Here is a 27,034-nt window from a genome sequence, read left to right as displayed (position 1 = left end):
CAACAGACATTGCTCTCTCTTACCTAGCTAAATTACAAGTAACTCATGCTCATCATACCACTCAAGCATAGTCATGGAGCAGCGGCCTCTTTGACACTTCAGGGCACATGGGGACTCCTTGAGTCACAATTTATCCATACCTACTCATCCTATGTGATTCTAGTCCATGTTAACCCCAAGATCCTCAAGGGGAAATCTCACCTTTCAAATATCTTCTCTTATTATTTATAGGTGATCTAAAAATTGAGACTCAATACCCTTTTCCCCCTTTTCCAACACTCCACTAACACTACAAAAATAGAATATTATAAATGTTTAAGATACATTTCTTTTAGTTTGTTTTATGGATTGTCATTGTCTAAGAAGTCATTAGCCTACTAGCTAATGTTTCACTCAATACTGAACAAAATTGCCCTCAGACAAGAGACTTGGGTTAATACTAGTCCTCATTCTAAGACTTCTCAAAAGGGTAAGGACGACCAAGACCCATGTACCATTGCAAAGTCTTTGAGAATCCACAGTAACCTACGGGCTCCAATGAAGAATGAAAGTTAGGCTTCTATTTTGGTCATCTCAACAGTATTTAGAACACATCAGAAATGTGCTTTAGAAAAATAAATAGGAAAAGAACAAAAGAAAACCTTGCTCTTTCTAGGTCCTATGCATAGAACTGATGCCAAACAGCATATATTCCTGCTCTACTTCTTCTAAAAGAAAAACAAAACAGAGTTCAGATTCTGGCTCTTTTCTATGCAGTGGGTGCTTTCATTAAATGATAGCTTTGAAATAAGCTTTGGGAAAGTTGGTTGTTAGGGAGAAATTATCGAAGAGGGGACATGGAGAGCTTAGTTACTTGGTATGCTGGGAGACAGGCTTATAATGGGTGGAGAATGACTTTGTGTTGGGGTAGATTCTTCCTCCAGAGCCTTGTTCTTGTCACCAAGAAACTTTTCCTGCTCTTGGGCGGTCCCTGGGGTCTCCAGAGAAGGGGCAGGGATGCTCTCAGGTCTGTCTGACACACCGCAGATGGTGAAAGATGTATTGAGAGTCTGAATACTAAAGTATGGGCGCACAGGGCCAGAGAAGGAGGCTGGGGGGAAGTTGTAGATGTGAGACCCATCTGTCATGTTGTAAAATGAGACTTTTCCTGCCTCATAATCCAGGAATATGCCTATCTGCTCTGGGGGCTTCCCCAGGGATGGAGCCACTGACTGTTTACTAACTATTGGCTGAAATGTCCCGTCACTGCATCCTACGGCCCAGAACCCCATTCCTGGGGACTCTCTGACCCACCCACTCCTTTTTGCACTTTCCCTACAAATTCCAAGCTGCCAAGTGGCTTTATTCTGAGCCTCCATTGCCACCTTCACCTCCCAGTAACATCTCCCAGAGGTGATGGGCTCCCGGCCCAGGACACTGAATGTTTCTTCTGCACTCTTTACTTCATTTTCCACTCTCATGAATTTCCCATTCTCAGAGAGAACGAGGCCAGGATGAGCAGAGGCTGGATCCAGAGTCACATTCACTGCAGAAAGAGACACAAGGTCAATACAGGTGCAGGAGAAAGTGTGGCTTAGGGGCCAGGAGGAACCTAGGACCAAGGAAACACCACACGGAGAGGCCTTTCAGAGCCTTCAGCAGAAGCTGGGCTGTTGCCTGTCTGACTGGCTCCCAGCCTCTCCCGAATGAGTCCCTGCCACAGATTCCTCTCTGCACAGTGGCCACCTTCATCTGAAGAGCTCAGCAGCTGAGATCCAATGCTAAAACTCGTATTATGAAATGCCTTTGCAAAAGAGACAGTGCAGGATGGCTAAGTCCAGTGTAAATATTGTGTCTGTCCTTCACCTGCACCTGCTTTCTCATTCCTGAATGCCTTTTCCATAACTTAGGCTAGTGGGGAAAGGAAGAACATGTTCTGTTCTGTACCCCTGGGGGAAGCCTAGAATCAATGCACAGGATAAAAGAGATGCAGTATGCGAGGATCAGTGGGACAGTCCCACAGTGAGACCATTGCTGACTCCACAGAATCTTTGCATCCTCCCTCAATGGAATTGGAATGGAAAATGGAATTCTAGTGCCCCTTCTGCCCTTTTTGTCCAACCATGATCTCTTTGACTTTAATACAAGTTACTTTCCTCTTCCCCTATGAATGTGTACAAGAACTTGATGCTCATCGCACTCAAGCAGGCCTTCAGATACAGGAGATCTCATGGCTCAGCCTGTGCTTCTCTGCAAGCTAAATGTCCTCTCTCAAAGGTAGTTGGAGAATATTTGCAATATTGATAGGAGTTAGCAAGTGGTGTTTGTGTTCTGGGGAAGAAAGTAGATTGTGGAAGAACAAACAAGAGAAAAGCTTGAGATGGTGAAGAAGAAAACTGCCTCCATGTCTAAATGAATAAAGACTAAGACCTGGGAGGAAAGGATCACAGAACTAGAGCAATCAAGACTTGAGAAATGGGTAACATAAGTCTTCAGTCTTACACAGAGGGAAATAACCAGCAATTCTCAATCTCCCTTAGGAAAGAACAGAAAGAAACTGGCTTATATTTTTTAACTAAAGGATTTAATTGACACATAAATAGTAATCTGCAGATAAAGGGGATTCAGACTTTCTAGGAAACCCTTATTTCCATCTTAGAATTAATATTGTATATTGGTTCCAAGGTAGAAGATCAGTAAGCACTAGGCATTGGGGATAAAGTGACTTGACCAACGTCTTTCAGATAAGAAATGTCTGGGGCCACATTTGAACCCAAGACCTCCCAACTCTAGACCTGGCTCTTAATCCACGAAACCATCTAGCTGCCTTGCAAACTTTCAAATGAGAACAATGGAATATCTTCTTCAGGTCCAAAAAGAAAAATGGAATCTTTTGGCCTAATATGATTTAATGGGAGTCCAGAAGACAAAGTTAAAATTACTTACATGCATCAAAATGTTGCTTTCTCCAGTCTGAAAGAGAACACAGATGCATGTGTCGTGCACACACACACACACACACACACACACACACACACACACACAATTAAAGGTGAGGTAAGGCTCTGAACTGCCTGAAGGCAGAAAAATGTTCCCTCATCTTTGCCACCATTAACTTTGGATCTTCCTCCCACTCCCAGGAATCATGTCTATATGTCAGAGTCTTCCATTTAAGAGAAAGGCAAAAGTCCCCTGAAATAGGAGCTACGGTGATCCTGGGGAAGAGGAGAGACTCACCAGCATATATGTGGGCCTTCCTCCAGGCTGAAAGGAAACAAAAAGATGAAACTGCATGTGAAGAACTTCCTTTATCTATGCTCAAAGTTTTGTTCTTGGGCAGTGAAAGTTAAATTGCATGAAAAGGAATACCACTGAGAACTTTTTCAATTAGAGCTTCGCTCTCAATTAAGCAACCCGCATTTATTAAATGCCTGCTACATACCAGGCACTCTGCTGGATGTTGTGGATACAAATACAAAATTTGAAACTCTCTCTAGTCTGAAGCAACTTAAAAATAAATCTTAAATATAAAGGGGCTAAACATACTTAAGCACAGGGTAGATACATACAAAGTTGTTTGGCAAGTGAGTACTAGCAATTGAGTGTCAGAGGAACAGGAAAATCTTCATGTAGAAGGTAGTGTTTGAACGGGGTCTTGAAAGAAGAGAGCCCTTCCAAGAAGTGCAGAGTCAATGTTTTCTAGGCATACGGAATGAGCAATGCAAAGTGGGGAAACAGGAGTTAGAGTTTCACATGTGAGGAACAGAGAAAAGGCCATTTTGCCTGCATCACAGAGTACTGATAATTTATTTTTCCCAGAGGCATTAATATTCCAAAGGAGACTATCAAGTAGGAAGAAATATAGTTACATCGATAGTTATGGAAAATCATTTTGATAACAACATATTTGATGAGGATGGCGAGTGGAGTGAAGTGAAGGGAGAAACAAAGAAGAGAAACCAATGAGAAAGCCATTGCAATCAATTCGCAGAGCTTACCCTAAGATGTTTCCTGTGTGAATGGAGAAAAGGTGTTAGATAGGGGAAAAAAGAGATGTTATGGAGGTAGAAATGGCAAGATCTAGTAAATTGCTAGATATGTAAAGTGAGGGAGAGTAAGAGTTATTTTCTATTCATTTCTAAGTTTACCAACTACTATGGATGATGAAAATTGTGGTACCTTCAACAGAAATAGGAAAGTTTAGAAGAGGAGAGGAAAGAAAATGAGTTTACTTTGGGACATGGTGAGTTTGAAATTTCTAATATACAACTGGTAATTTGGGATTAAAAGCACCAACAAGAAACTGGGGCTAGATACATAGAAGTGTGAATTGTCTGCTTAGAAAAGATAGTTATATTCATGGGAGCTGATGTGTTAAATAGGAAAGAGTATATAGAGAGAAGAGGACCTAGTGCAGAATATCCATATATGGATGATAAACTTGCACAAGAGACAGTGAAGGAAGTTGGGCAAATAGGAGAGAAATGAGAGAGGTGTCATGAAGCCTTTAGGATAAAGGAACTCTTGAGGATTGCAGCCAATGCAGTGTTCTATAAAGTGAATTAGTCTAGACATTCTGGTTAATAATTTGGAATTATGTGACAGAAGAAAATTATCAAATTTTTCAATAGCCCAGAAATATCACTATTATGCATGTTTCAAAAAAAGGGGCCTGTATAAAGCTAAATATTCAGAGCATAATTTTTTGTGGTATCAAAACTTTGGTTAGAAAGAGGGTACTCCTAATTTATGGAGAAGTTAATCATATTATAATATTGCAATGTCATGAAATACTTCACCTTAAGAAATTATTTATGTAAAGAAATCAAATAAACATGAAACACTTGTTTGAAATGATGCAGAGTAAAGATGATCCATGAGAACAATATACGCAATGACCACAACTTTGTAAATGAAAATGGCAAACACTAAAGGTCAAAGTCAACTCACATTAAATGCAATGACCAATCTTGGCCCTGAGGACAAAAAAATATTTCTTCCTCTCATTAGAGAGCTAGGAAGTTACAGGTATGACATTTCTTGCATTGTGATTTGTAGTCACAGTTGGGGGAGATTTTGTTTAACTGGTTTTCTGGTCACAAAGGATAGAAAGACTACATAAAGGAATGGTTGTATAAAAAATGAAATGCATGGATAAAAAATAAAATGGCTTTCTTCATAGGCTCTATTCTATAATAAATTTTTCCCATTCCATAAGCATAATATATGTATGGTCAGTGTGTGTGTGTGTGTGTGTGTGTGTGTGTGTGTGTGTAATCATGCACTGGTATGGAAGGTTGTATCTCCCACAGAGAAAGTAGGCAGAGACTACTGATTTGAGTAAAAGTGAGAATTACTCACCTGAATCATAGAGATGCTTTCTTTTTTCTGAAAAGCAACAATTATAAATGAATCATGCTGAAGTTGGTCCTGGGTGGGACACAAGCTGAATTCAGTTGTGGGGGGAAGTTGAACTTACCAAGCTCTGTTCTGAGATTATCTGAAAGAGAAAGAAATTACATAAATCTAAGCTCTGCAAAAAGGAAAGGTTTTTGCTCCTTCAATACCAGACGAGAGTGATCCTTTCCTAGATCTAAGAAACCTTCCTAAAAACACCAGTTTTCCTTGCTCTGGAATTCTGTCATGATGCTGTCCTTTCTGGAGTCTGGAATTTGTCTTCGTTGGCCCTCATATCATCTCTCTCTCTGTCTCTCTCTCTCTCTTTCTGTCTGTCTGTCTCTCTCTCTCTCCCCCGCCCCCCTTTACTTGGTCCTCATCACTCCACAAACCAAGACAAAGTTCCTGCTCATTTCCCCACTTTGCTTTTCTCCTTTACCTTTGTCTTTTTTATCCTCCTTCTTTTCCTGGAGCAATTTCTTTGTTTTCTTCCTTTCTTTCAGGATGAAAAAGATACTGATTCCAAGGAGAATTCCCACCACAGGTAAGATCCCACTCAGGGCTTTCTTCCAGGGAGAAGTCTTAGGGAAGAAGGACTCTATTGAGAAACCCAAGGGGATCAGGAGAGATACATACCAAAAATAAGCCCTTTTCCTTCCACTATGGTTCTTTCCCCTGTCCCATCTACCCCAACTCTAATCATTCTCTTTAGGACTGAGAACTGACCTGGGATGTCAATGGCTGATATCTTCTCCTGACTCAGGAGCTTGTTGCAGATGGAGCAGGATACATTTCTAACAGAGCTCTCTTGGACCACAATCAATGCCTTCACGTGGAAGAAACCAGCTTCATCTTGGGCCTGGGTCTCAGAGAGGGAGGATAACTTCCCTCCCCTATTGTCTCTCCACTGCACCTGGGGCTGTGGGAACCATCCATCTGTCATGCATGCCAACTTAACCCCTCCATCCTCGTGCCCTTCCAAGCGGAGGTGAGGAGCAGAACCTAGACCTAGAGAGAGAAGCCAGAGACCTGAGAGCCCTCAGGAGCAGAAATCATCATGGCTACAGAATTCATCATCTTTCTACATCAACATGCCTTAGAGAAAACGAGAGAAGGGCTGAGGCTGTGCTCCATGAGCCTGGGAGCTCCTTGAGAGCAAAGGCTATCTTTTGCCTTTCCTCATATCCCTAGGACTTAGCAAATAGCAGGTGTCTAATAAGTGCAAGTTGACTACCTTTTCCCAACTAAACAGATAGGAAGACAGAAGCCGATAACAGGGAAGTAATTTCCCAGATTCCGAGCTTGTATTAAGAATCATTCCTTTCTTCAAGTGTTCTCTATCTCTTAAGACTTCAAGTAACTCTGAAATTGCCTATGGAGTCCTGTAAAAGGAACAAAGTGAAATTTCCCTTCTTATCTCTGGATAGATAGAATGTGTGTGTATGTGTGACCAGTATTTTAAATTGATACTTATAACTACAGAATTTCTATGTATTCCTTCTTATAAGATGGATCTATTAGGCAGACTTTCTACTCCTGACTTCCCAAGGTGTTAGTGTTGTTGCAATTGTGTTGGTTTCAGTTCATGTTCAGACAGTTGTTTTTAGCTGTATCAGAAAAGGATTGTCTTAATTCCATCTTTCATCAAAGTAAGAAAAAGGAGACAAAGAATCATTCATCTGTGCTCCACTCCCAGCATTGCTTTCCAAGGTGGTGTGGGTGGTATAGGTCTAAGGAGTGGAGGATATCAAAGTAGATAAAGAAAATAGCCATGCTAATAGCACATACTTCTCAACATATATTTATATGAGACGTTAAAGAAAGGTGTCAATAAATTCATGGATATAATTCTGCCAGAGATTATGTTATTATTATGTTATATTATAAATTATTATATATTAAGGATATGATGGCTGTTGTTTAGTTGTCTGATTCTTCATGGCCTCATTTTAAGGTTTTCTTAGCAAGACACTGGAGTGGTTTGCCATTTCCTTCTTCAGCTCATTTTACAGAGGAGGAACTAAGGAAAACATGGTTAAGTGACTTGGTCACACAGCCAATAAGTGTCTGAGGCCAGATTTGAACTCATGAAGAACCCCACACTTTATCCATTGTTCCACCTCAATGCCTAGGATATCATAGACACATCCCCAACCACAGAGGTTGAAATCATGGAAGAAAGCACTCTTCCATGTCCACATATCTATTCATAAAAAGGGATACTTTAGACTTATGCAAATCATATTATCATTGCAAAACATTTTGGCAGCTATTATCTCATTTGACTCTGTAAGTCTTAATGGAGTACTAGACTTGGCCAGGTAGAAAGACTATTATTTACATTTTTAAGATAAAAGGACTGAGATTCAGACAGTCAAAATGGTAGACAGAGATCAAGTAATAAAATTTGTTTCAACCCAGGTCTTGCGATTCCAAGAAAAAATATTTCTTCCATGCTACAGTTGAACCAATATCAGACACAGAACACTGAGAGAAGTGGAACTTGGCACTGCTAAAAAATGGAATGTGTAATTTGAATCTACAAGAGTTGTGATGAGAAATAATGATGGACACACATGGTACTGTCCCATCAAAAAGGGCTCATCTTTCCAAACAAACCGCTTACCTGCCACCTTCACTTCGAGACTCGCTTGTTCATATACATCTCCTTTTCTAAAATAGCACTGGTACTTTCCATTGTCTGATATTTGGACGTTGTAAATCTTCACAGCCAACCTCCCCTCAGTAATGAATTCACTTATAAGTTCTGTCCTCCCTGTATATTCCACCAGTTGTTCGTCAGTCTCTTCCTTCCCCTTTTGGAACACGAACACAGCTTCAGAGAACTGGGAGCGAAACCACCTGACTTCCATGTGCTCCGCACTCATCAAGGGGGAGAGGAGGCAGGGCAGTATGATGTCCGTACCCAGTAAGGCCACAATGGGCTCAGTTGGTCCAAGCACCACAAATTGTTCTGTTAATTAGAGAAACAGGAGATAGATGGGAGGAAAGGAAGATGAGCATTCTATTCCTCAAAGGATATTTCCTTTCCTTAGGAGGAAAGGGAATTGACATAATAATTATTATAAAACCTCTATGGGAAAGCATGTGTATAGATTTTTCCAAGGAATTTACTTTCAAACGAACTTATTTTTTCTGACTCTCTTGAGACTAATAATGTTGATCTACCCTAGTGAACTGATGCTTCTATAAAGTGTTCTTTGGGGGACCCATTAAAGTTAGGAGTGTATGGATTACTGTCAATGATCTAACATGTGTAGACTATGGAAAGAGGTAGAACTATTGGTCATCTCCAAGGCTACTGATTCTATGTGTTCCGGTTAGTGTCTCATTCAAATTTTTTTATCCATAATAGAAAAAAAACAGAAAAGGAAAAAGACAAATATTCTTACCTGTGCCCCACACAGGCATCTGCAGAGAAAAAAGGAACATGAGGCAGATGAATAGAAAGGAGCTTAGGAAACCCATCTTGCTCAGAGCTGCAAACATGGAAACTAGAAAATAGAATCAAATAATTAACAAATATTGATTTAATTAGTTAAATAAATGTTTTCTGTGTGTATAGGTCTTATAAAGAGGCATCTGTACTGTTTGCTATAACAACCCTACCTAAGTCCTACAAACCCCTATAAATCTTGATCAAAAGGCCAGTGATTCCCTGAAGGAACGCAAAGAGCAGGCAAACAGGTAATGGAGCACCCAGCAATTATTTCCTTTCTTCCTTTTCCTTTGAAATTCAATAATGCAGTAACTTTCTTAGAAGCCATGCTCTATGGGAGGTCCTAGGTTCAAATTTGACCCCAGACACTTCCTAGCTGTGTGACCCTGGGCAAGTCACTTGACCCCCATTGCCTAGCTCTTACTGCTCTTCTGCCTTGGAAGCAACACACAGTATTTATTCTAAGACAGAAGGTAAAAGTTTTTTTTAAAAAGCCATGCTCTGCAGGGAGAACTCTCCAATGGTAAGGGCTTTCTTGACTTTTATTTAAGAGGGTTTGAAAAGCTGAGAGAAAGAAAGAAATAGCTTTTTTTATGACTTTAGCCCCTTCAATGTAACCATTGCTTCCTTGAGCTTCCTCTCATAATCCAGGATGTATATATGGGAAGTGGGGGAGATAAAATAATAAATGGATCTGACATGCTATGTCTTCTGCACCCACATTTTATCTGCATAATATCTTCCCATCTCTTCCTTTTCCCACCCCACCCCCCACAGTTCAGAGGCACCACACAATACTCACATTTTTTCTCCTTATAATCAGTGAGACACTCTGGAGTTTCTCTTCAGTCTGACTGCTCACACGAGGCTGGGACAATGGTAGATTCGGTGCTCTTCCTGCTCTTCATTCTGACAAAGTTATGATGCATTCCTATTTTTTGTGATCTGGGAATTGGCTGTCCTTCTGGAAGGATACAATATGATTATCCCAGAAAAAAAAATCAAGTATCCAGGAAATCTATGCAATAGACATCTCTCCAGAGCAATTCAACCTTTCTTAGGCCTCTTAGATTGCTTCTGAAAATGAAAGGAGAAAAAAAAAACAAGGAAAGAAACTTTGGCCTGGACTCTGATCTATTTATGATGATGACATAAAAAGTATCTGCATAAGGCAAGATCAATTAAAATCGCTGATTTCAGTATAAGCTGGGGCTACGAGGGACCTTTTTTTTCAGATTGCTTATCTTTTCAATGTTACAGTTATACTACTATTAATTCTTTGCCTAGTTCTGTTCATTTTCTTCTGTATCTCTTCATTTGAGTTGTCCCAGGTTTCTCTAGAACTATCCATTTCCTCATTTCTTATGGTCCTATTGTATTCCATTGCATTCATATACTCTTAAATTCTTTAGTCATTTCCAATTGATTGGTGACCCCCTCAGTTTCTAGTTCTTTGCTGAAGAGGTCCAGCCTCTCCAAAGATCTGTGAGTGGATCCTAGTCACACTGGAGGGAAGCCAACGTCTGAAAAACAATGGGGAAGGGGTTTTAAGACTAAGTAAAGAGACGAAGAGGGAAAATAACATACAAGGGACACAGAGTTACAGTGTGATGTCTGCCCAGGAGACAAGTCAGTGAGAGAGAGCTCTTGTCTCTGACCATTTATTATAACTTTTTTAGCCTTAGCAGTTTGGGGGGTATCTATTGAACAATTGAAGCAGCAAAGGTTTTTACATAAGATTACGAGTCCAATTACAAAGATAATGAACAGGTGGTAACACAATTTTTTGGCCAGGTGCCCAGGAAAGAAGCCCATTTGAAAGCCCTTCCTGACATAAGTCAAAACTTCTTCCCAGAAGCCTGATCCAAACTTATTCAGATGTTAAGGGTAAATCTTATTCTCCTTACTTAGTCTTAAAACCCCTTCCCCATTGTTCTCCAGTCTTTGGCTTCCCTCCAGTGTGACTAGGATCCACTCACAGATCTTTAGAGAGGCTGGACCTCTTCAGCAAAGAACTAGAAAACCTTACAAATTCAAAAAGATCTATTTTCAGCCTGTCTGCCAGCTGCAGCTTCATTTCTTTGAAAGTACAATTTTTACCCCCATCCAATTGAAAGATTCAGAAATCAATCATGTGACATATTAGAAATATATCCATATGTCTGATCCATGAGCACTTTGCTCATTAGAATCAGCTTCTGAATACATCTTTAATATCTTCATAATTCGTCATTTACTGAAACCCTTCATTTGCCACTCCAAAATGAGCTGCTATAAATGCTTTTGTATATGTGGGTCCTTTTTTCTCTCTTTGACCACCTTGTAGGTCTAGGAGGACTAAATGGTATAGAGAATTTGGCAGTTTAGAATTTGGCATAGTTCCAAATTGTTTTTCCCAATGACTATACCAATTCAAAGACCTATTAATAATGCATCAATATACTTGTTGTTCAGAAACCTTACCCCAGCATTTGCCATTTGCCATTTGCCAATTTTCACAATTCCATCCTCCCAAGCTCCCTAGATTACAACCTCACATCTTCACTCCCTCATCCCTCATATTCAATCTGTTATTAAGGCCTGTCATTGATAAGAGTAAAGTAAATCAAAACTACTCTGAGACTCAGACTTGGACAACTGACAAAAATTATAAAAAATAGAATCAATCAATGTTAGCAAGACTATGCAAAAATACTCACTAATTCATTGTTAATGGATCTGTAAATTGCTTTGAAAAGCAATGTGAAATTATACTAAAAAACTGACTAAAACAACATGCATAACCTTGACCCAGAGTAATATTGCTACTTTTATCCTAAACAGAAACAAAGATAGAAAGGTATTTCATATATCATATATCCACATACATGGAGCAGAGCTGTTTGCAGTAGCAAAGGACTGAAAACAATATAAATTGGGAAATGGAAAAATAAATTGTGGTTGATTGATAACATAGAATATTATTATGCAGAAAGGCATAATGAATATGAATAATACAGAAAAGCAAGAGAACTAACTAAGAAAAGCAAAATCAGAGAAAGAAAATTATAGACCAATTTCATTATGAATATGGATACAAAAGTCCTAGCTGGAAGACTACAACAATATATCACAAAGTTTATACATTGTGACCAAACAACATTTATACCAAAAATGTAGTACTGGTTTAACAAGAAAAACTATCAAAATAATTGATTATGCTAATAAATTAACAAAAATCATGTGGCTATATCAATAGATGCAGAAAAGGCTTTTGACAAACTACAACACTCATTAAAAATACTGGAAAGATTAGGTATAAATTGATTTTTTCTTAAAGTAATGATGAGTCATCTATATTAAAGCCATGAGAAACCATTATTTATAATGGGGGAAAGCTGGAAGCCTTCCTAATAAAATCAGAAGTAAAACAAGGATTCCCACTATCACCAATACTATTTATTAGAAATAGCAATAAGAGAAGAAAAAGAAACTGAAGGAATCAGGTTGGGCGAGGAGATTTTAAAACTAGCTCTTCTGATGATAATGTGGTATATATTGAAAACCCTAGAGACTCAACTAAAAAATTAATTGAAACAATTGATAATTTCATTAAAGTATTAAGATATAAAATAAATGCACATAACTCATCATTATTTCTACATATCACTAACAAAGACCTGCAAGAAGAAATAGAAAGAGATACTTCAATTAAGTCACCATAGAGAGAATAAATACTTGGAAATATATATCTACCAAAATATACTAGGAACTACTTTTTATGCAAATAAAGTTAGATTTAAATAATTAAAGAATTATTAATTGTTCATGGGTAGGCAGAGTCAATATAATTAAAATGACAATCTTACCCGAACTAACAACCTACTTTTTCAATGCTATACCAATTAAATTATCAAAAGACTATTTTATTGTGCTAGAGAAAATAATAAAATTCATTTGGAAGAACAAAAAATCAAGAATATGAAAGGAATTAATGAAAAAAGTATAAAAGAAGGCGATCTACTAGAATGATTTCAAATTGTATTATAAAGAAGTAATTATCAAAAACTATCTGGTACTGGCTAAGAAATAGATTGATCAGTGGAATAGAACAGACATAAAACAAGTAGGAGCAAAATATTATAATAACCTCATATCTGACAAAAGTAAAGATCCAAGTTTTGGGAACAAGTGGTGCTGAATAATGATCCCCTTGGAGATAAAAATCGAGGACCATAAGTATTGTCAGGTGATCAGAAGTCAGAGCAAAGGAAGAACATTCCAAGCACAGGGAACAGTCAGAAAATACCCAGATCTGAGAGTGTCTTGTTCATGGAACAGCAAGGAAACCAGTGTCATTGGATCAAACAATATATGTAGGGGAGCAAGACTGGAAATGTAGAAGGGGGCTAAATGATGATTTACTGATTTAGAAAAAACCATAACAAAGTTCATTTGGAAGAACAAAAGATCAAGGATATCCAGGGAAATAATGAAAAAAAAATACAAAGGAAGGGGGTCTTGCAGTCCCAGATCTCAGACTATATTACAAAGCAGCGGTCATCAAAACAATTTGGTACTGGCTAAGAGACAGAAAGGAGGATCAGTGGAATAGACTGGGGGCAAGCAACCTCAGCAAGACAGTATATGACAAACCCAAAGATCCCAGCTTTTGGGACAAAAATCCACTATTTCATAAAAACTGCTGGGAAAATTGGAGGACAGTGTGGGAAAGATTAGGCTTAGATCAACACCTCAAACCCTACACCAAGATAAATTCAAAATGGGTGAATGACTTGAACATAAAGAAGGAAACTATAAGAAAATTAGGCGAACACAGAATAGTATACATGTCAGACCTTTGGGAAGGGAAATACTTCAAAACCAAGCAAGAATTAGAAAGAGTTACAAAATGTAAAATAAATCATTTTGACTACATCAAATTAAAAAGGTTTTGTACAAACAAAACCAATGTAACCAAAATCAGAAGGGTAGCAACAAATTGGGAAACAATCTTCATAAAAACCTCTGACAAAGGTTTAATTACTCAAATTTATAAAGAACTAAATCAATTGTACAAAAAATCAAGCCATTCTCCAATTGACAAATGGGCAAGGGACATGAACAGGCAGTTCTCAGCCAAGGAAATCAAAACTATTAATAAGCACATGAAAAAGTGCTCTACATCTCTTATAATCAGAGAGATGCAAATCAAAACAACTCTGAGGTATCACCTCACACCTAGCAGATTGGCTAACATGACAGCTATGCAAACTAATGAATGCTGGAGGGGATGTGGCAAAGTGGGGACATTAATTCATTGCTGGTGGAGTTGTGAATTGATCCAACCATTCTGGAGGGCAATTTGGAACTATGTCCAAAGGGTGATAAAAGATTGTTTGCCCTTTGATCCAGCCATAGCACTGCTGGGCTTGTACCCCAAAGAGATAATGGACAAAAAGACTTGTACAAGAATATTCATAGCTGCGCTCTTTGTGGTGGCCAAAAATTGGAAAATGAGGGGATGCCCATCAATTGGGGAATGGCTGAACAAATTGTGGTATATGTTGGTGATGGAATACTATTGTGCTCAAAGGAATAATAAAGTGGAGGAATTCCATGGAGACTGGAACAACCTCCAGGAAGTGATGCAGAGCGAAAGGAGCAGAACCAGGAAAACGTTATACACAGAGACTGATACATTGTGGTACAATCGAAGGTGATGGACTTCTCCATTAGTATCAATGCAATTTCCCTGAACAATCTGCAGGGATCTAAAAAAAAAATACTACCCACAAGCAGAGGATAAACTGTGGGAGTAAAAACAGAGATGAAAAACAACTGCTTGACTACAGGGTTGGAGGAGATAAGACTGAGGAGAGACTCTAAATGAACACTATAACGCAAATTCCAACAACAGGGAAATGGGTTCGAGTCAAGAACACATGTGATAACCAGTGGAATCATGCGTCGGCTTTTGGAGAGGGAAAGGGGGGGAGGGGAGGAAAAGAAAACGATCTTTGTTTCCAATGAATAATGTATGAAAACGACCAAATAAAATAATGTTTAAATTTTAAAAAAAGCAAAAAAAAAAAGAAGTGATCAGAGAAATTAGAGCAGCATAAGTAGACTTGACAATCATTAGCATAAAAAAAGTTATTAAGTCCAAGGAAACTGATGAGATCATCAAGTGAAATAGTCTAAAGGAAGAAAAAAAGAGGGATTAGGACAGAAACCTAAAGGACACTAACTCTAGTTAGAAAGCACAATCTGGGAGGTCAGGCAAAAAGAGACAAATAAGGAGAGGTAAGAAAGGTAGGAGGAAAATTAGGAGAGAATGGTGTCACAAAAACTTCAATTTGAATCTGGGTCTTCCCAAATTGAGAGCTAACACTCTATCCATTGTACTACCTAGTTGCCTTGCAAGTCTGAATTATAAACCTTACACCTACTTATTAATTTCTGTATCAGCTATAATTGCCATAAAAATATGAATGCACATCTGCTCATCAGTCTCCCCTCCTGCATTTGGAATATCAGAGAGTTCCAGAATCTCTCTAACTACTGCTATTTATTTAGAGAGAAAGGGGCAAAAGGAAAAGGAAATTCTTTGAAAGTATCAGACTGTGAGGAAATTCCCTATTGGGATAAGCCTTTCAAATACAGTGTAACCTTAGAGACCACCACTGGTCAAAGTCTTCTCCCCAAGCATTTGCTGAAATATTCTCATTCTTCATGTCTCTTTTTCTACTGATTTGGCTTAGCAGAGGAAAACTTCTCTGCTAAGGGGGAACTTCTACATGATTAAATTCATTATATATTAATGTTCCTGCTACATAAGCTAGTCTTGAGCTAAGTGCTGGGGATACAAGAAAGAAACTGAAACCATCCTTGTCCTCAGTGACTTTGTACTGTGATCTATGGGTAAGAGATAGAAGTGAGAAACAGCTTCAATGAGAGACAAAATCACACATTTGGGGAAACAGTCAAAGGGAACGAGAAACCTTTGGAAAGCATGAGCTTGTGGGGGCAGCTGGGTAGCTCAGTAGATTGAGAACCAAGTCTAGAGACAGGAGGTCCTAGATTAAAATCTGGCTTCAGACACTTCCCAGCTGTGTGACCCTGGGCAAGTCACTTGACCCCCATTGCCTAGCCCTTACCACTCTTCTGCCTTGGAACCCACACACAGTGTTGATTCCAAGATGGAAGGTAAGAGTTAAAAAAAAAAATGAGCTTGTGAACTTTTTTCAGTCAAAGCTATCATCAACATTGTTGGTAGAGTTGTGAACAATTTGGGAAAACAATTTGGAAATATTTGAATGAAGTGCTAATATGTCCATACTTTTTGACCAAGAGATTCCAGTACTAGAGTTATGCCTTAAGGAGATCATTGATAAGAAGAGGCCCCATAGATGCAAAAATATTTCTAGCCATACTTTTAGCACTACCAAAAATTTGAAAACTAAGCAGCTGCCCATTGATTGAGTACTGCTGAAACAGATGGTAGTACAGGATGATAATGGAATATTGATGTCCTTTAAGAAATTTCTATATGATGAATAGAGAAAAGCATGGAAAAATCTACATGAACTTAGGCAGAGTGAAAAAGACAGACCAAGGAAACAATCTAAATAATGAGTACCCAATATAATGGAACGAACAGCCACACAACCAAAATACAAAAGTGTATTTGATAACAAAATTATGAAGATAAAATGTGGCTCAAATGAGGATATCTAAGAAAATGCTACCAATCCACCTCTTCATAGATATGGAGGGAGGGGTCAACAAATATTGAAAATGGCACATTTCATCAGACTTTTTCAATCTACTAATTGATTTGTTGCACTGCTTTTTCCTTTGTTTTCTTTTTTGAAAAACTATCTGTCATACTATTGTATATCTAGAAATGCTCTTTTTGATGAGTTAGCTCAGAATAAAAAAATGAAATAAGCAGTGATATGTTTCAAATGGTGCCTATCCTGAAACTGCATAGTCAGATTGCCATGTGAACCAGGAGGATATAATTAAAATAACATTTAAAATAAACACAGTAAGGGAGCCTAGGAATGAAGGCATTTATTATTTAAATTAAGAAAGTAAAAAAGTTTACTTTGGTCTAGATCCAGACTCCATCAGTTCTTTCTCTGGAAGCAGATGTCACTTTTTACAATGGGCTCTTTGGGATTGTTTTGGATCAGTGTATTGCTGAGAATAGTGATGTTGTTCACAACTCTTCTCTATGTCGTCTTGCTTGGTATGTCTGCATGAAGTATATAGTCATCTAGGTGGCATAGTGGATAGATTGCCAGACCTGGAGTCAGGAAGACATTCCTGAGTTCAAACCTGGCCTCAGACACTTACTGGCTGTAAAGTCATTTATCCAAGGCAAAAATTCCCTTAACCCTGTTGGCTTCCATTTCCTCAGCTGCAAAATGAACTGTAAGAGGAAATGGCAAGCCATGCCAGTGTCTTTGTCAAGAAAATCTCAAATGGGTTGACAAAGAGTCAGACACAACTGAAAGAACTGAACAACAAAAGGAATTTATATCTCTACTCCCAGAATCCCCTCTGTCTCCCTCAAATTAACTCTCCATTGGTGGATAGAATGTGTCCCTCTAGGGGAACAGCTCTACTGCAAGAAAGGATAGCTGCTGGAGACAAAAAGGGAGAGAGGTTTCCCTTACTCCTCCACCCCCAGGAATCTTCCCCATAGATTAGAGTTGGGCTGCACCCCCTCAGATTCCTTGAAGAGCTCCAAGACCTAACTGTTTCAAACTCTTCAGGGAAATGGTCTTTTTTTGTTTTGTTTCTTTCCCTGTTCATCAATGCTGGTCCCTTCTGATTCAATCAGAGCAGACTTTGTAAAGAGATCATTAGGTGTTAACTTAAAACTCCTACTTCTGTCATCTTCTCTGCTTTCTGTGACTCTATGAACCTTTTGGAGTACTGAATACTCCCTATTACCTATTGTGATACCAATTCTAATGTCATGTGAGTTTGGATGTTAGTCTCCTGATCAAACCTCAGTGGGGCAGTTTGTGAAACCTATAGAACTTAAAGAGAAAAGTCTGTATTCATAGACAGCCCAGAGAACTGTAGCTCCTTCACAGCATGAGAGTAAGCCAAGTTGATTTGTTGGTTACTTCAAAAGTTATTTTTAATTATTAACTAATTATTCACATGTGATTTTTACAACACTTACAGTGCTGTTCAAAGTTCCAATTCCAGATTTTGTTCTCTTTTGATATTCTTTTTTTTAAACATTATTTTATTTGGTCATTTTCAAACATTATTCATTGTAAACAAAGATTGTTTTCTTTTTCTCCCCCCTACCCCCCACTGCCCCTCCGACAGCCATAGCTATGAGCCAGACTCATAGCTCTTCCACTGGGTATCACATGTGTCCTTGATTCCGACCCATTTCTATGTTGTTCGTATTTGCATTAGAGTGTTCATTTAGAGTCTCTCCTCAGTCATATCCCCTCAACCCCTATAGTCAAGCAGTTGCTTTTCCTTGGTGATTTTACTCCCACAGTTTGTCCTCTGCTTGTGGATAGTGTTTTTTCTCCTAGATCCCTGCAGATTGTTCAGGGACATTGCATTGACACTAATGGAGAAGTCCATTACGTTTGATTGTAGCACAGTGTATCAGTCTCTGTGTACAATGTTCTCCTGGTTCTGCTTCTTTCGCTCTCCATCACTTCCTGGAGGTCGTTCCATTCTCCATAGAATTCCTCCACTTTATTATTCCTTTTAGCACAATAGTATTCCATCACCAACATATACCACATTTTGTTCAGCCATTCCCCAATTGAAGGGCATCCCCTCACTTTCCAATTTTTTGCCACCACAAAGAGAGCAGCTATGAATATTCTTTTACAAGTCTTTTTCCTTATTATCTCTTTGGGGTACAAACTCAGCAGTGCTATGTAGCTGGATCAAAGGGCAGACAGTCCTTTGTCGCCCTTTGGGCATAGTTCCAAATTGCCCTCCAGAATGGTTGGATCAATTCACAACTCCACCAACAGTGAATTAATGTCCCAACTTTGCCACATCCCCTCCAGCATTCATTACTTTCCGTTGCTGTCATGTTAGCCAATCTGCTAGGGGAGGTGATACCTCAGAGTTGTTTTGATTTACATCTCTCTGATTTTAAGAGATGTAGAACACTTTTTCATGTGCTTATTAATAGTTTTGATTTCTTTAACTAAAAATTGCTTATTTTTACCCTTGCTCATTTATCAATTGGAGAATGGCTTGATTTTTTGTACAATTGCTTTAGCTCTTTGTAAATTTGAGTAATTAAACCTTTGTCAGAGGTTTTTATGAAGATTGTTTCCCAATTTGTTGCTTCCTTTCTAATTTTGGATGTATTAGTTTTGTTTGTACAAAAATTTTTTAATTTGATGTAATCAAAATTATTGATTTTACATTTTGTGATTTTTTTCTAGCTCTTGCTTGTTTTTAAAGTCTTCCCTTTCCCAAAGATCTGACAAGTATACTATTCTGTGTTCACCTAATTTGCTTATAGTTTCCTTCTTAATATTCAGGTTATTCACCCATTTTGTCTCCAAAACTGGAATCTTTGGGTTTATCATAGACTGTCTTGCTGAGGTCATTTTCCTAAGTCTATTCCACTGATCCTCCTTTCTATCTCTTTGACATTACCAAAACATTTTGATAACCACTGCTTTACAGTATAGTTTGAGATCTGGGACTCCACGTCCTCCTTCTTTGCATTTTTTTTATCATTTCCCTGGATATCCTTGATCTTTTCTTCTAACAAATGAACTTAGTCATGATTTTTTCTAATTCAGTAAAGAAGTTTTTTGGTAGTTCAATAGTTACGATACTAAATAAGTAAATTAATTTGGGTAGGATTGTCATTTTTATTATGTTAGCTCGTCTCAACCATGCGATATCAATGTTTTTCCAGTTGTTTAGATCTAGTTTTAATTGTGTGGAGAGTGTTTTGTAGTTGTGTTCATATAGTTCCTGTGTTTGTCTCGGCAGATAGATTCCTAAGTATTTAATATTGTCTAGGTGATTTTCAGTGAAATTTCTCTTTCTAATTCTTGCTGCTGAAATGGGTTGGAGATATATTGAAATGCTGATGACTTATTCAGGTTTATTTTGTATCCTTCAGCTTTCCTAAAATTGTTGATTGTAGGAGGCAGAGGCAACATGGTGGCCTAGAAGGAGTAGAAGTTCAGACCTCTGAATACCCTTCCTTACCGATCACAAACTGAATGCTCCTAGGGTATTGAAAATCAAGCCTAAAAACAAGACAGAGCCAAGGAACCCTCATGCTGAACTCAATTCAAAAGGTATGCCCTCCCCCCCAAAGAAGCCAGAATCCTAGAACACTCAGGTTTAAGGGGAAGGCAGAAGGAAGGTCCCAGGACCCCTCACCCCCCGTGCACCTAGAACACAGAGCCTCCAGCAGCAGCGGGAACCTCTCGGTGGGCAAAGGTGTTGGTCTTGAGGTTGTATCTCGGGGACAGGGCTGTGCCAAGCTCAGAGCATTGAACTCAGATGGCAGGGAAGGAGCTGGAGAGGGAGCATAGAGCTGATAGCCTGGCCAGAGCTGTGGAGATCCTCCATATTTGCTCCAACCTTTCAGTTCTAAATTAGAGATCCTAAAAATCAAAGGATAAATTAATAAAATTGAAAGTCAAAGAACTATTGATTTAATAAATAAGACTAGAAGCTGGTACTTTGAAAAAACAAATAAAATAGACAAAGTACTAGTCAGTCTAATTAAAAAAAGGGAAGAAGGAAACCAAATTGATAGTATCCAAGATGAAAAGGGAGACCTCACCTCTAATGAAGAGGAAATTAAGGCAATCATTAAAAACTACTATGTGTAATTATATGGCAACAAATATGGAAATCTAGGTGACATGGATGAATACTTACAAAAATATAAATTGCCTCGACTAACCGAGGAAGAAATAAATTATCTAAACAACCCCATATCAGAAAAAGAAATTGAACAAGCCATCAAAGAACACCCTAAGAAAAAATCCCCAGGTACAGATAGATTCACAAATGAATTCTATCAAACATTCAAAGAACAACTAATCCCAATATTATACAAACTATTTGACAGAATAAGCAAAGAAGGATTTCTACCAAATTCATTTTATGACAAACATGGTACTGATCCCAAAGCCAGGCAGGTCAAAAACAGAGAAAGAAAACTATAAAGTTGCAAATATCTTAAATAGGATACTAGCAAAAAGATTCCAGCAAGTGACCATGAGGGTTATTCACTATGACCAGGTAGGATTCATACCAGGAATGCAAGGATGGTTCAATATTAGGAAAACCATACACATAATTGACCATATTAACAAGCAAACTGACAAAAATCACATCATTATCTCAATAGATGCAGAAAAATCCTTTGATACAATACAACATCCATTCCTATTGAAAACATTAGAAAGTATAGGAATAGAAGGGCCTTTCCTAATAATATTAAACAGCGTATATCTAAAACCATCAGCCAATATCATCTGCAATGGGCATAAACTAGAAGCCTTCCCAATAAGATCAGGAGTGAAACAAGGATGCCTATTATAACCTCTATTATTTAACATTGTACTAGAAACTCTAGCAGTTAGCAATTAGAGAAGAAAAAGAAATTGAAGGTATTAAAATTGGCAATGAGGAGACCAAGCTATCACTCTTTGCGGATGATATGATGCTTTACTTAAAGAATCCTAGAGAGTAGACAGCATATAGTAGGGTTTTGGATTCTAATCCACTCTGCTATTCGCTTGGGTTTTATGGGTGAGTTCATTCCATTCACATTCAGAGTTATGATTACTAGCTGTATATTTCCCTGTATTTTGATTTCTACTCCTAGTCCTGCCTTTTTTTCTTTCACTATTTCCTTCTACACCAATGTTTGTTTTTAATCAGTCCCCCTAATTCCCACCCTTAGTTTACTTCCATTTTTACCCTCTTCCCTTCTTATCCCCCCTTATTTTCCCTGTATTCTTTCTAAAACTACCCCCCACCGTCTCCCTGCCTTGTACTGCATCCCTCCCCACCAGTACTTTTGTTACCCTTCTATTCCCCTATAGTGCTCAAATCTATCCTCTGCCCCATTGGATTGGATTGTTCTTCCCTTTGGGGTCAATTTCAATGCAAGTAAGAGGTGAGTATTTCCTATCTCCAACCTCTTTACCCTTCCAGTGTATTGATTACCTTTTGATGATTCTCTTGAGTTCTGTGCTTGGGCATCAAATTTTCTGTTCAGATGTGGTCTTTTCTTTACAAATTCTTGGAATTCTTCTATTTTGTTGAATGATCATAATTTCGAAACCCTGTTAGAATATAGTCAGTTTTGCTGGGTAGTTGATTCTTGGTTGTAGACCTAGTTCCCTTGTTTTCTGGAATAACATATTCCATGCCTTTTGGTCCTTCAATGTGGATGCAGCTAGATCCTGCATTATCCTCACTGTGGTTCCTTAGTATCTGAATGACTTCTTCTTGGCAGCTTATAATATCTTTTCTATGGTTTGATAGTTCTTGAATTAGGCTATAACATTCCTGGGTGTTGTCAGTTGGGGATTAAGCACAGGAGATGATCTGTGGATTCTTTCAATCTCCACTTTTCCCTCTTGTTCTAGAATATTGGGGCAGTTTTCTTGAATAATTTCCTGTAGTATTATGTCCAGGCTATTTCTTTTGTCATGATCTTCTGGTAGACCAATGAATCTTAAGTTGTCTCTCCTCAAACCATTTTTTAAATCCTCTGTTTTGTGAATGAGATGCTTCATGTTTTCCTCATTTTTTTCATTTTGGGGGTTTTGTTTTATAGTGTCCTGCTGCCTTGTGAGGTCACTTAATTCTAGTTGTTGTATTCTGGTTCTTAAGGACTGGATTTCATCCCTGGCTTTTTGGTCATTTTTCTCCTTCTGGTCTGATTTTCTTTGGAGGTCATCTTTCATCCTCTTTACCTCGTCTTTCATCTCTTTTGCCTCATCTTTCATCTCCTTTGCCTCATTTTACAGCTGGCTTATTTTGGCTTTCAAGACACTATTTTCTCATTTTAGTTCAAGTGCCTGTTTCCAGTTGACTTATCTTAGTTTTTAAGTTCTTTCCCCAATTATCTTCAGCCTCTTTTAATTGTGTTTTGAATTGCATTTTGAATTCTTTCAAAGTTTGTATCCAATTCGCTGGGATTTCTGATTTATCATTTGCTGATCGCTCCCCCTCTATTCCATTCGCTGTATCGAAGCTGTCTATTGTAATTTCTTTCTTCTTCTTTTTCTGTTGTTTGCTCATATTCACCCCTTCGTTGCTCCCCGTATTTCTCTGTGCTCTTGCTCCTCTCATGTTTTTGGTTTTGGGGTCTTCTGTCAGTCTCCCCTCCTGGAGCTTTGGCAGAAGATCTCTCTGTGCAGTGTGTGGGGGAGTGTTGCTGGGGTTTCAGCATCCCTGTCCTCTGGAGGCTTTTGATTGGATAAAAGTCCAGCAGTCAATGAGGGAGGTGTGTGGAGCCTGGGCTTCCCTGAGTTCTGAAGACTTCTGATGGAATTAAGTTCAACTGGGTTGGGCTGGGTGTGCTCTGAGGCCAAAACCTCCTGGAAGGCTGGAGCAATATGGAGGGTCTCCTGCAGCTCTGACCTGGCTACCAGCTCTATGCTCCCTCTTCATCTCCTTCTTTGCCATCTGTGTTCAATGCTCTGAGCTTGGCACAGCCTTGCCCTCAAGGTAGACCTTCAAGACCAACACTTTTGCCCACCCAGATGTTCCCGCTGCTGGAGGCTTTGCACTCTATGTGGGGATGAGGAGTCCTGGGACCTTCCTTCTGCCTTCCCTTTAAACCCGAGTGTTCTCAGATTCAGGCTTTTGGGGAGGGGGGCTTACCTTTTGAATTGAGTCCAGCAGGAGGGCTCCTTGGCTCTTTCTTGTTGTGTTGTTAAGTTTGATTTTCAATCCCCTAGAAGCATTCAGTTTGTGATTGGTAAGCAAAGGTATTCAGAGGTCTGAACTTCTGCTTCTTCTAGTCTGCCATCTTGATTCTGCCTCTAAACAGCCATTCTCTTCCTTGAATACAAATTCCTAGCTAGGAAAGAAGGTAGAGATATTCCAAGTTAAATTTAATTTGCATTACTATGTCTTTTTGCATATGCTAGCCCTGATGTAGGTATTGGAGACATAAACAGATAGCAGGAACTAGCCCCTGTCCTCACTGAACTTGTATTTGGATAGGTAAGAGACAAAAGAAGTAAAATATGGAATCAGTGAAGTTACTCGACTGGAGACAGGCTCACACACCTGGAAAGAAGGTAAGGGGGAGGAGGAGACCCTTCTGAATGGATAAGTTTTTCTGATCAAAACTATCATCAATACTAAAGAACCAGCAAAGATGAGTGTGAATCCTTTCTTTTCTCTTTAGAGTAGGACCATTTAAGCTCTTGATTCCCAGGTGATAAGCTGTAGGTGCCCTGAAAGAGGGTTAATTCACCCCACAGTGACCAATTTGTCCACAGGAAAGATGTACGTGGGAAAGCATTGGTGTCCTTGTTGTTGCTGCTTTTGTCTTCCTCTTCCTTCTCCTCTTTTGACAGTGTTTTTTTTTGTTTTGCTTGCCACAAACCTATTCCCAATTAACTCTAATCTTTACTTGTCAGAGTGAGTTTCCTAGATTATGTCTGACTGTATTACTTCACTGATCCTCTCCCTTCCCTCTGATTCAGCTCTGCCTATTGCCAATAAATTCCAATGGCTTCTTATTCTAGGACAAAATCAAAATTCTCTGATGTTGAAAGCCCTTAATAGTCTGCCCCCATACCTACCTTTCCATTCTTCTCACACTTCTACTCCTCACATACTCTGTAATATACAGTGTCACTGTTCTCCTGTCTGTGAATTTTCCTTTTTTTTAATTTTTACTGGTTTTCTTAGAATGGATACCATCACTTTCAAGGCAGAAGAGTGGTAAGGGCAAGGCATTTGAGGTTAAGTGACTTGTCAAGAGTCACACATCTAAGGATTTGTCTGAGGGCAGATTTGAAACCAGGACCTCTGCTTCCCTGACTTTCTATCAACCGAGCTACCTAGCTGCCCCTTGACAAAACCTTTTCACTGGTTGCCTACAAAGCCTGGAATTGTCATCTCTCCACATCTCTTACTCCTGGATTCTCTCACTTCCTTCAAGTGTCAGCTAAATCCCACCTGGTACTGGAAGCATTTCCTGAGCTCTCTTAATTCTAATGTTTTCTTTCCATTGATTAAAAAAATGTCCTATATATCTACATATATTGTTTATACAAATATATTCATTGAAGGGTATCAGTTATAACTTGTCATGAAGGTATTAAAGATGTATTCAAAAGCTGACTCTAATGAGCAAAATGCTCAGGGACCAGACTTATCTCTTTGCATGTGGATTTCATTTTTTATCATACTTTCTATGGAGTCATGGTGGATCATTGTATTGATTAGACTTATTAAATTTTCCACCATTAATTATACTCACGATACATAAAATTTATCTATAATATATAATTTATAGTATAAATTGTTCTCCTGATTCTGCTCACTTTGTATCAGGTCATGCAAGTGTTTCCTAGTATTTCTCCTTCATCATTTCATATAGTAGAATAGCATTTGATCACAATCATACACCATAATTTGTTCATTCATTTCCCAATCAATGGCATCTCCTCAGGTAACAATTCTTTGTCACCACAAAAAGAGTTGCTGTAAATATTTTGTAGGTATGTGTCCTTTTCTTTTTTCTTTGATCTCTTTGTGGTATAGATCCACGAGGGGTCTTGTTGGCACAAAGGCTATTTACAGGGTCATCATCTTTTGGGCATTATTATAAATTGTTCTCCAGAATTGTTAGACTAGTCCATAGTTTTACCAACAGGACATAAATGTATTTATTTGTCAACATCCTCTCTAGCATTTGTCATTTTCTTTTTCATTATCCTAGCCAGTCTTATGGATGTAAGATGATTTCTCAGATTTATTGTAATTTGCATTTATCTAACTATTAAAGTGAGTTAGAGTATTTTTCATATGATTCTTGATTGCTTTGAATTTTTCCACTGAAAACTGCCTGTTCATATTCTTTGATGACTTTTCAAGTAGAAAATGGCTCTGATTCTCATCAATTTGGTTCAGTTCTCTCTCTATTGGAGAAAAGGGCCCCTGTTCAGAGAAATTTGCTACAAAATTCTCTCCCTCCTACTCCATGTCCCATATTTGTGCCTTTCTTTTAATTTTGACTTTATTTGTGTAACATCTTCCTAAATTTATGAAATCAAAGTTATTTATGCTGCCTCCAATGAACCTTTCTATATCTTATTTAGTTATGAGATCTTTCCCTATATCAGTTGAGCTGATAAGTAATTTCTTCCAAGTACCACTAATTTGCTTTTCAAATCTCTTTCTCTAAATCATTTATGTTTTTGAGCCTGTCTTGTTCAAGAACCTGATCAATTCTTGTTTCTACCAGACTACTTTTCACTTTCCCCAACAGTTTTTGTCAAATAGTAAATTTTGTCCTTAAACCTGGGATCTTTGAGTTAATTAGTTTTCTGTCCTCATTTGCTTCTATATTTTGTGTATCTAAACTGTGCCATTGATTAACCACTCTGTTTCTTGTACAATAACAAATTATTTTGCTGATTATAGTTTTGCAGTAAAACTTGATATCTGTTTCTCTTAGACTCCCCACCCCAAAGACCCTACTTTTTTGTCTTTTTTTTTCCAGTCTGCTTCTTGTAATTGTTTCTTCATGTTAGAATTGCATTTCTCATACCACTGGGGTGAGGACTGGTTGGAGTTTTTGTGTTTTATGTCCTTCTGTTGCTTTTACACCTCTGCCTGGGGATCTGTAAGTCTGGGTGCTTCTGATGTGGTGTGATTTGGGAAGAGAATTTTTTCCTGCTATCCTGGTCTACATCCTGTTTCCTATGTAGGTAGTGCCTCTGCTGCCTCATGACCATGACCATTCCTCTCTGCTCTGGAACTGTGATCCAGGACTAGATAATGGATGAGAGACCTACTACAGAGCACCTCTTTGTGCTCCTACTACTAGTACCAGGCTGTCTTGGGACTTTTTCTTTCCATTTGTTATCAACTTACTTTCTTCAGGCATTGGACTGATTGCTGCTTCTGCTGCTGTTGCTGTGGGTCTGCTAAAAGGTGCCATTTACAATATTTGTTGAACCCTCCCTCCAT

At 38.5% G+C, this 27,034-nt stretch overlaps 1 protein-coding gene across 1 annotated transcript; it reads right to left on the bottom strand.

Moving 5' to 3' along the window:
* On the bottom strand, window positions 1-27,034 carry LOC100028899 (butyrophilin subfamily 1 member A1-like). The gene is given in 10 exon segments (XM_056814704.1): window positions 1-1,525; window positions 2,926-2,952; window positions 3,217-3,243; window positions 5,341-5,367; window positions 5,459-5,479; window positions 5,816-6,044; window positions 6,047-6,384; window positions 8,003-8,350; window positions 8,790-8,808; window positions 26,939-27,034. Coding segments are annotated over 10 exon segments (1,812 nt in total). The 3' UTR covers window positions 1-845.

This window comes from Monodelphis domestica, chromosome 2, assembly GCF_027887165.1.
Source record: "Monodelphis domestica isolate mMonDom1 chromosome 2, mMonDom1.pri, whole genome shotgun sequence".
NCBI lineage: Eukaryota > Metazoa > Chordata > Mammalia > Didelphimorphia > Didelphidae > Monodelphis > Monodelphis domestica.
The sequence above is the reverse complement of the archived record's forward strand: the minus strand, read 5'-3'. Positions and strand labels throughout refer to the sequence as shown.